General features: G+C 57.9%; 1 protein-coding gene across 2 annotated transcripts; it reads left to right on the forward strand.

Annotated features, from left to right (window-relative positions):
• Window positions 1–583: 583 nt before the first annotated feature.
• Window positions 584–9,965, forward strand: DACT3 (dishevelled binding antagonist of beta catenin 3). Of its 2 annotated transcripts, none has more exons than XM_060130086.1 (4): window positions 584–877; window positions 6,261–6,357; window positions 6,587–6,739; window positions 7,720–9,965. In XM_060130086.1, the coding sequence occupies exons 1-4, from the start codon at window positions 629–631 to the stop codon at window positions 9,105–9,107; spliced, it is 1,887 nt and encodes a 628-aa protein (XP_059986069.1). In that variant the 5' UTR covers window positions 584–628; the 3' UTR covers window positions 9,108–9,965. The 2 variants fall into 2 exon arrangements, with proteins under 2 accessions (XP_059986069.1, XP_059986070.1); XM_060130087.1 differs by lacking the exon at window positions 584–877 and adding an exon at window positions 4,326–4,400.

The following is a 9,965-nucleotide window of genomic DNA, read 5'->3' on the forward strand; positions in this document are numbered from 1 at the left end:
TCCTGGAAGAGCAGGCAAAATCAGCACTCGACTCTCAAACCCTTTCCGACCCCCCGCTTAGCCTCAGAAGCTGAAGGTTACGAGGGGTGGGGGGAGAGAAGCAGCTGCCAAAATGTCACGGGGACAGATTCTCTATTTATAGATCACCCCTGCCCCTCTCGCGGGACAGTCCAATGGTAGCCAGACCTCTCCTGCAAGGGGGCGGAACCAGCTGCAGGGGAGACAAGGACCAATGACATCGGGGCAAGGGGCAGACTTGTTTCATTGTGACGCGTGGGGGCATGGCCACGGCCCAAAGGGAGGTGAGAAGGGGGGCGTGGCGAAGAGGCCAGTAAGCAGAGCGAGTAGGCAGCTGCGAGCATGCGTCGCGTTGGGGGGCGCGGGTGCACAGCAGAGCATCTTCGTAAGGAAGGGTACCAGCCAATAAGCGATGGTTGCTCTGTCGCCGGGGGCGTGGCCATGCAGATAAGGCGCGGGTGGGCGGCCCAATGGGCGGGCGCCTATGCAGATGAGACGGTGACAGCCGGGCCAGCGGGCGGGCGGGCAGGCGGGCTCTTGGGGCGGGGAGGTGGGACCGGGAGAGGGGTGGCCGCGGGGCCCGGCCGGGCTGGGGCGGGGGGCCGCAGCCATGATCCGGGCCTTCTCCTTCCCGGTGAGCCCCGAGAGGGGTCGGCTGCGGGGCTGGCTGGAGGGCAGCCTGGCCGGGCTCTGCGAGTTACACTGGCTCCGGGAGAGGCAGGAGTACCGCGTGCAGCAGGCGCTGCGGCTGGCCCAGCCCGGAATGGGGGGCGCCGAGGCCGAGGACGAGGAGGACGCCGACGAGGACGAAGATGCGGCGGCGGCGCGCCGGGCCGCAGCGGCCCTGGAAGAGCAGCTGGTGAGGGGCCGCCTGTCCGTCCGTCCCTCTGCCCCCGTCTGTGTCTGTCTGTCCGCCTGTCTCGGCTGGATGCTCAGACACCCGTCCGGGTGGGGGAGGGAGGAGGGGGAAAGGAGAGGGGGGTGGGGCTGGGGGGTCGGGGCGGCGGGCGGGATCAGGCCTCCCCGCCCCCAAACTGGGGAAGGGGGCTGCATTGCCTCCGCCGGACCCCCAGGTCCATTCCCTACACCCCTTCCCCAAAGAAAATCCATCTGGGCACCAAGTATGTGTCAAGCCCAGGCTGAGTATTTGGCGAGCGTTGTCTTCTTGCAGCTTGGGGGGCAGGGGGTGATAGTTCCCACTTCACAGAGAAAAAAACCCTGAGTCTCAGAGAAGGCAAACGACTCACCCAAGGTCACACGGCAGGATCCAAACATGCCTCTCTCCCGGTCTCCATACCGGGCCCCGACTTCCCTAAGTCCTGGTGTGCTTGGAGATCTCCGGAGGGGGCGGGGAGGGGGGGAGGGGATCCTCGGGCCTCCTGAGGGAGGGATTGCTGCTGAGAGGAAGTTCACAGTCCCTTAGGATCCCACGGTGATCTTGACCCTCTGTGACACTTTCCCTCCTTTCCTACCTGGCCACAGCCCTTGTTAAGCCAAGAGGCGGTAGATTGAGGCAGCATGGGTGTCTGACTTTTAGATTCCCTGGGTGCTCTGATAGTGGAAGATGAGCCAGAGTTCTCCAGAATTACTTAAGGAGCATCACCCCTCTTTCCGTCTCTATGCCATTTCTTAATTCTCCTGACCTCTTCCTGTGTTTCTTGCACTCTTTTCCCAACTGCCCCATCTCTGTGACTTTGTGTCTCTTTCTCCGTCTTTCTCAATCCTCTGTCTCTCTATCTCTGTCTCCCTGGCCTTCCCTTCTCGCATTTCTGCACCTCTCTCTCTTCCTGCCCCACATCCTTGTCCCTCTCTCTCTTCCCCTCCCCCCAGCCCGCCAGGCCCCAGACCCGGGCTTCACTTGCTGATCCCATCCCCAAGCCTGTGTGTGGTCAGAGCTTCCCGTTTGGGGAAACCTGAGCCGAGGTAGTGGGGGGAGGGGGCTCTCCCTGCTACTGACCTCGACTGCCCCCTCCCCAGATGGAGAATGGGGAGGAATACTGAAGCCAGACTCTGGGGCTGCAAGCCCAGTCCCTCCCCCCCCAGCCCCCCCCCCCCCCGGTGGGGAGAGGGACCCTGCACATTCTTCTCTGGAAACAGAAACAGCTGTGGGAGGCCTCACCCCCTCCCAAAGTTAGAGACGCGTTGTAGGGGCCTTCAGCAGCTCACCCCACCCTGAGCTGGCTGGGCTTGGGAAGGCACCTCCCACCCCTCCAAGGAAAGGGAGAAGGCATGCGGATGGGCCAGCTGTGTCCTGCCTCCCTGTCCCTCATCCTCTGCCTCTCTCTGCCTCAGTCTCCCCCTTCTCTGCCCCTCTGTCTACCCCCCAGCCCTCAGTATCTCCCCCACGAAGTGGTAGTGGAGGGGCCTCTTCCCCCCACAATCTCCAGGCAAAGCTCCGTCCCAGCGTCAGGGAGGAGGCGGTGGCAGGCAACGGGAAGGAGACAGCGCCACTGAGGGAGGAGCAGAGAAGCGCTAAATATAAACTCCTCTGGTGTTGGGGGTTCCTGGGTCCTTCCAAAGAGGGGGTGGGAGCCTCCTCTGGTCCCTGAGTCTCTGTTTTATGAAGCTTACCCCTCCCACTCCTCCACCCCCCTCCCAGGAGTACACTCCCTTTGAAGCAAGAAAGATGGAAGCCAGAGTTGGTTCGTTTCTAATAGGAATGATGAGGATGAAGGGAAAGATTAGGGGTATCTCAGAGAAAAGAGGCAAGAATCCTGAATGGGGGCAGGAGTTCTGTTCTCTCCCACCAAGGAAAGTGGTCCCCTTCCAGCAAGAAGGATTAAAGTTAGACTTGCAGAAGGACTTCCTAACAGAGATAAAGGGAATTGGACACAGATTGGGGGCATGTGAGTGGGGGCAGCCAAGGTCTGGGAAAGTTTGGGCAAAGGGGTCTCCAGGGGTCCGAACCACATTCATGTTAAACCTGCCTGAGCTGGAGAGCCTCAGGCCCACTTGCTGAAGGGCTTGCAAAAAAAGGGTGAGGGGCATTGTGGGTAGGCAGGGAGCCAGATTCAGGCCAAGGACCTTCTGGTCTTTTAAAGATTTGTCCCTTTGCAGCTGGAAGAAATGAGGTCAGACTTACAAATGGGGTGGGGTGTGTAGACTATGGGGGTGCTGGGGGGTCCAGGCACAGGGGAAGAGGAGGCCTCTGCTGTTTATCTTCCAAACTCCTACTCTTCCCTGCAGTGGAAGAACTGAAATTAGACCTGCAGAACTTACCGAAAAAAAAAATCTTTTTTCTCTTATTTCTAACTACACAAGTAAAACGTGATTTTATATTTTCCTTGTTATAAATTCATAGCTTTCATGTAATAATAAAATCCAGCATTTATTAAGTGCCTAAAAGGAACTGCTGTTTAAACTCATTTAATCCTCACAACAACCTCATAGGAGAGGGAGTCGAATGATGCCCATGTTACAGATGAGGAAACTAAGGCCCAGAGAGGTGAAGTAACCTGCTTGAGGTCACACAGCTGGGAAGTGGCAGAGCTGAATTTGAACCCTGGCAATCTGGCTCCCAGCCATGCCTCCATAAACACTTCATCCTACCATCCAGTCCCCTCATCCCTCCCTTGACCCCGTAAATGCACCCTCTCCCCTGTGATCACCACCACTGTCACCCTGGCGTGAGTTCTGCATCTATGCGCAGAAACAGCTTACATACCAAGATACGTAGAGTTCGCTTTGCTTTTTTTCAAATTCCAGTTTCTTGGGTGAGGTGTCAGACACTATGGACAGTGGTTCTCAAAGTGTGGCCCGCTGGACCACTAGCAGCGTCACTGGGGAACTTGTTCAAAATGCAAATTCTCAGGCTTCTGCCTGGAATCAGAAGCTCTGTAGGTCAGACCCAGTAATTTAGGTTTTAACACGACTCCCCGGTAGTTCTGACTCACCCTTATACTATACATTCTGCATTTTTCTTTTTCCACTCCATGATAGGTCTTGGAGATGGTTCTATGTAGAAATTGCCTCATTCCATTTTAACAGCTGTATAGTATTCTGTGGTACTCATTCATTCCTTCCCCAAATATTTCCTGAGCACCTACTTTGTGCCAAGAGCTGTTCTAGACACTGGGGCGGGTTGGGGGGGGTGCGTGTGGAGGTGGGGGAAGGCACAGCAGTATACAAAACAGACAAAAATCTCTGCCCTCCTGGGGCTGGGGCTGACAATCTAGGGAGAAGGACAATAAACAAATAGCCTGATATGTCACTTTAAGTCAGGAGGTCATTACTGCTATGGTGGAAAAAAGGCAGGGCAACCCAGGTGCAGAATGATCAGGAGCTATTTTGGAAAGAGTGGTCAGAGAAGGGAGCATGTAACAATCTCAATGAAGCAAGGGAGAGAGCCAGGAGGGTATGCTGGGGAAACACATCCCACCGAGGTAGGAGCATGTGTGATATGTTCAGGGAACAGCGAGGAGGCCAGTGTGGCTCCAGGAGCGTGAGCAAGGGCGTGATTAGTGGGGGGCGGGCTATGGGGTATAGGGGAGGTCCTTGACGTTTTTTAGCCACCCCTGAGGCTGCACAATTCGGCTGCATGCTTGGCTTCTGCTCAAAGATGACACCACCCCGAGCATCTCTTTACACGCAGGGCAGGAGCCCAAAGTGGAACGATTTGTTGACTTTCCTCCCATAAACAAGCCCAGATGGGGGCTTCTGTTCTAGGGGGGAGGGGTGGGGACTGGGGCCCAGGAGAGCAGCCGAAGGAGTAGGAAGCTGCGGGGCGGGGGTGGGGTGGGGGGGGCGTTGTCTGCGGGGGAGCCGGCCAGTCTTTCTGCCCTAAATAGGCATGGCTGGGCGTCCGCCCTCTCAGCCCCTCCTCCCTCCTTCCCTCCCTCCTGCCGCCTGCCGTCCAGACAAGCCGCTTTTGTCTGAGGGTCAACCGTCTGCCTGAGGCTGCCACCACCTCTGGCCTCACCCAGATCCGCGTGAGACTCTTCCTGGCTCTGGCCCTGTTTTCCAAAATAGGGTTAAGTCCTAGTGTCTTGGAGACCCCATCTGTGTTGCTTCAGCCCCTACCCCCACCGCGTCATAGTCACTCCCCTTTTAAAGGGTTTTCACCTTCATTTATCCACATCTGATAGGAAATGGTCTTTTCCTGCAGCAAGGATCCAGGGTAGACTCCATCGAAATTTCCCATGGGGATGTGGAGCTGCAGCAGACAATGGGGGCTTCTGGGTGGGAATGGAGCAAGGGCAGGAGGAGGATGTGGTCCCTGCTGGGGACAAAGGAACCCGCTGGGGTTCACCGCTGTAGTACAATACCACTAAGGCTAGATTCACAGAAGGACTTTCCAGTAGGCATGGGGGGGATTCTTTCTGAGAGGAGAAGCAAAGATTTATGAGTCATGGTCAGCCTGTGTCATCCAAATGAGGGAAAGAGTCAGTCTGCAGCAGGGGACTTCCCTGGTGGTGCAGTGGTTAAGAATCCGCCTGCCAATGCAGGGGACACGGTGTTTGAGCCCTGGTCCAGGAAGATCCCACAAGCTGCGGAGCAACTAAGCCCTTGAGCCACAACTACTGAGCCTATGCTCTAGAGCTTACGTGCCACAACTGCTGAAGCCCGTGCGCCTAGACCCCATGCTCTGCAATGAGAAGACCCCACTCGCCACAACTAGAGAAAGCCCGCGCACAGCAACAAAGACCCAACTCAGCCAAAAATAAATAAATTTATTTTTTTAAAAATCTGCAGCAGGAAGGACTTAAGGAAGACTTGCAGAAGGACCTTCCATTGGTTATAAGGAGCAGTGGGGGAAGATAGGAGCATCTGAGAAAGGAGAGTCAAAGTCTGGGAGAAGGCAGACGAACGGATGGCTAAGAGATCTGCTAGGTCCTCAACACCAACTTTTAGCGGCGAACTGCCCTTACAGCAAGAAGACCTGAAGTTACACTCAAAGAGGGACATTCTAATAAAGTTAAGGGGCCATGAGCACCAGATAGAGGGAAGAGCTGATAGGGAGGGGACAAGGGATGGGGACTTCTGAAGACTTATCACTCACACTTAAGAGGGAACGAGGTGACTGCAGCATGAGGGACTAGAGTTAGACAGCCAGAGGACTTTCTAATGGGATGAAGGGACAGAGATCTTCAGGGGGATCCTGGAACTTGGGTACTCTTTTACCTTTTTGAAATCACAGCCTCCCTGTCAAAGTGAAACCCTGCCCATGAGCTCCTAGAATAGGGGACCAGTTGGCAGAGGGCTCGGGGGTACTTCTGACCATCTTGCTTTTCCCACCTCCTCAGGAAGCCTTGCCCGGGCTCATCTGGGACCTGGGCCAGCAGCTGGGAGACCTGAGCCTGGAGTCTGGGGGCCTGGAACAGGAGAGTGGGCGCAGCTCGGGTAAGCATGGCTAGAGGTAGTGGGGTCTGCCTGGGACACCCCACCCCACTGTCTCCTGTTTCTCAGGCTCCCCACTCTATGCCTCTTGATCTCCTCCTTTCCTCCACCCCACTGTCTCCTGTTTCTCAGGCTCCCCACTCTATGCCTCTTGATCTCCTCCTTTCCTCCCCACCCCTGGTTTCCCCTTTCAGGCCCCCCGATTGTCTCTCCCCTTCTTTTTGGAATCCAGGCTTCTATGAAGACCCCAGCTCCACAGGAGGTCCGGACTCACCACCCTCGACCTTTTGTGGGGACAGTGGCTTCTCTGGATCTGGCTCCTATGGACGCCTGGGTCCCTCTGAACCCCGGGGCATCTATGCCAGCGAGAGGCCCAAGTCCCTAGGTAAGGTGGGTGGGGTTGGGCCCCTGAGAGCCAGGGAATGGACAATAAGAGGATGCTTTTAAACACAAGCGTCTGAGTCAGACCAACCTGGATTCGAATTCTGGCCGTGACAGTCCCTTTTTGTGTGATTTTGAGCATGTTGCTTCTTTCTGGCCCTCTGTTTCTCCATCTGTTAAAATGGGATTAATGACAGCACCTACTTCATAGGGAAGTTTTGACTATTCAGTGAGCCTCTGCCCTAAGACATTGAACTTGGCACATGGTAGCCATTAGGTAAACAAAAATTGCTGTTCATTTATTCAAGTAAGTTTCTGAGTCCCTACTATGTGCATTCCTAGCACATATCCTAGGGGTGAGGGATACAGCAGTAAAATCACTGTCTTCATGAAGCTGACATTCTAGTGGGAGAAATAGGTAATATACAAGCTAAATAAGTAAAATATCTGGGATATTAGATATTGACATGTACCATGAAAAGAAAATTAGGGAAGGGGACGACAGCGTGTCCCTTGGAGTTGGGGAGGGAACTCCAATTTTAGAAAATATGGCCGGAGAGGAGGTCACTGAGACTGTGGCATTTGAGTGGGGCCCTAAAGTAAGTGAGGGAGTGGGCCAAGCAGATACCCTGAGGGAGGAGTAGTTCAGGCAGCAGGAACAGCAAGTACAAAGGCCCTGAGGCTGGAGCGTGACTGGCCCCTTCATCCAGGCCAGTGTAGCTGAAAACCTATAAATGTAGAGGAGTTGGAGGTCAGAGACACGGATGCAGGACAGACCATTCAAGGTCTTATAGGCCACTGTGAAGATTTTGTTATCAACCTAGTGTGCGAGAAGGGGTGAGAGCAGGTTGTGTGTGTGTGTGTGTGTGTTTTGTTTTTAATGGGAGTGGGAGAGTAGGAGAGGCGGTGGGCAATTTGCCCCTCCTAGGCTCATTGGGAAAGGGCTTTGAGAGCCTCTCTTCCCTTTTTGCCTCCCTCCCCTAGGAGACGCCAGTCCCAGTGCACACGAGGCGGTGGGCGCCCGGGCAGCCGTGCCCCGGTCCTTCTCGGCGCCCTACCCGACGGCTGCGGTCCCGGAGGCCTGCTCCTCCGCGGAGCGACGAGCCCGCGCGGGGCCCTTCCTGACGCCCAGCCCCCTGCACGCCGTGGCGCTGCGCAGCCCGCGGCCGTGCAGCCGTCCTCCCCCGGACTCGCCAGACGCCGCGGGCTCCGGGCGGCCCCTGGACGGCTACATCTCGGCGCTCTTGCGCAGGCGCCGCCGCCGGGGGGCGGGCCAGCCCCGGACCAGTCCCGGGGGCGCGGACGGGGGCCCGCGGCGCCAGAACAGCGTGCGCCAGCGGCCGCCCGACGCGTCCCCGCCCCCCGGAGGCGCGCGGTCCGCGCCGGAGCCCCCGGTGGAGCGCGCGGTGGGCCGTCCCGCCAGCCCGGCCCCCTTGGGCCGCGGCTGGGCTTCGCCATGGGAGTCGGAGGCGGCCCCCGAGCCCGCCGCACCGCCCGCTGCCCCCTCGCCCCCCGACAGCCCGGCCGAGGGCCGCCTGGTGAAGGCACAGTACATCCCAGGCGCGCAGGCCGCCACCCGCGGCCTCCCCGGCCGCGCGGCGCGCCGCAAAGCGCCCCCGCTAACCCGCGGCCGCAGCGTGGAGCAGTCCCCACCCCGGGAGCGTCCCCGGGCCGCGGGCCGCCGCGGACGCATGACCGAGGCTTCGGGCCGCCGGGGCTCGCCCAGGGCTCGCAAGGCCGCTCGCTCCCAGTCCGAGACCAGCCTTTTGGGCCGCGCCGCCGCGGTTCCTCCGGGCCCCCCCAAGTACCCTACAGCCGAAAGAGAAGAGCCTCGGCCGCCACGGCCCCGCCGTGGCCCAGCGCCCACTCTCGCGGCTCAGGCCGCGGGGTCCTGCCGCCGCTGGCGCTCCACGGCCGAGATCGACGCTGCCGATGGGCGCCGAGGCCGGCCCCGCGGTCCCGCCGCCCGAGGCCCGGGTCCTGGCCCATCCCCGTCAGCTTCTCAGCGCCGTTTGCTCTATGGCTGCGCGGGCAGCGACTCGGAGTGCTCGGCCGGGCGCCTGGGGCCCCTCGGACGCCGGGGCCCGACAGGCGGCGTCGGCGTCGGCTACGGGGAGAGTGAATCTAGCGCCAGCGAGGGAGAGTCGCCTGCCTTCAGCTCCGCATCCAGCGACTCCGATGGCAGCGGTGGCCTCGTGTGGCCGCAGCAGTTGGTGGCAGCCACCGCGGCCTCCGGGCCAGGGGCTGGTGCAGGTGTAGGGGCGCCCGCGGGCCCCGCCAAAGTCTTTGTGAAGATCAAGGCTTCCCACGCGCTCAAGAAGAAGATATTGCGTTTCCGTTCGGGTTCTCTCAAGGTCATGACTACAGTGTGAGTTTAGAGGTTTGCTTGGGCTCCCCCTTCATGGCCTCTGCACCATCACACCCCCAATCACTGACCCTTCTACACCTCCCTTCCAAAGACCACCATTTTCTCTGCTTCCAAAGACCCTTCCTCACTGCCCCATCCACTGCAGTCTTGGTTGAAAAGGCTCCCCCTCCACCACAGGGAGGAATGGGGGAGGAGCCCTGTTTGACCCAGTTCAGCTGCTGGCTCTGCAGCCCTTGGGCAAGAAAGTTCCCTTTCTGTGGGCCTCACTTTCTTCATCTGTACTATGGGTGTACTATGGTATGCAGCAGGGGTAATTCAGTTTGAATTTCCCCATTTTAGTTTAGACACTTAGTCCGTTTGTTCCCCTTCATTTCTCTCACTGAGCCTTCTTATTCCTCCTTTCCATGCCCAGATATGGCCCCCCTCATTCACAAAGTGCCCCCCTCCATGTCCCTGGACCCTTAGGATACCCCCTTAGCACCCTGGTCAGAGACTCTGTGTCTGACCCAGACGGTGCCTGCAGAGTGCCCTGGGAAGGGAAGGAGCACTGACTTTGGGGTTTTGAGGGTCAAGTAGGAGTTGGTAACACCTAGAAAGAAAGACTCTTTCACCTCCCTCCCCGGACAGATATGGAGGATTGGAGGGTAGAAGAGGGGAAGGAAGATGGCTTCTATCTCGTGGCACCCTCTGTGAGAGGGAGTGGGGGGAGTCCAGGATGACCCTCCGTTGTTCCGATCCAGTATTTTTTTTCTTTTTTTAAACTTACTGTATTTATTATGACGATGGTGACTCCCCAGTGCACAGGGGGGCCAGAATCTGTGTGTTTCTCTAACCTCTTTGTAAATAAATGCACAGTGTTACA

This window comes from Lagenorhynchus albirostris, chromosome 19, assembly GCF_949774975.1.
Source record: "Lagenorhynchus albirostris chromosome 19, mLagAlb1.1, whole genome shotgun sequence".
Classification (NCBI taxonomy): Eukaryota; Metazoa; Chordata; class Mammalia; order Artiodactyla; family Delphinidae; genus Lagenorhynchus; species Lagenorhynchus albirostris.

Bases quoted from the DNA above. Each gene is read 5' to 3' on its own strand.
- DACT3 (XM_060130086.1), top strand. From the start codon at position 629: ATGATCCGGGCCTTCTCCTTCCCGGTGAGCCCCGAGAGGGGTCGGCTG. The intron at 6,358-6,586 runs GTAAGCATGGCT...TTTGGAATCCAG, and splicing joins GGAGAGTGGGCGCAGCTCGG to GCTTCTATGAAGACCCCAGC. The intron at 6,740-7,719 runs GTAAGGTGGGTG...TCCCTCCCCTAG, and splicing joins CGAGAGGCCCAAGTCCCTAG to GAGACGCCAGTCCCAGTGCA.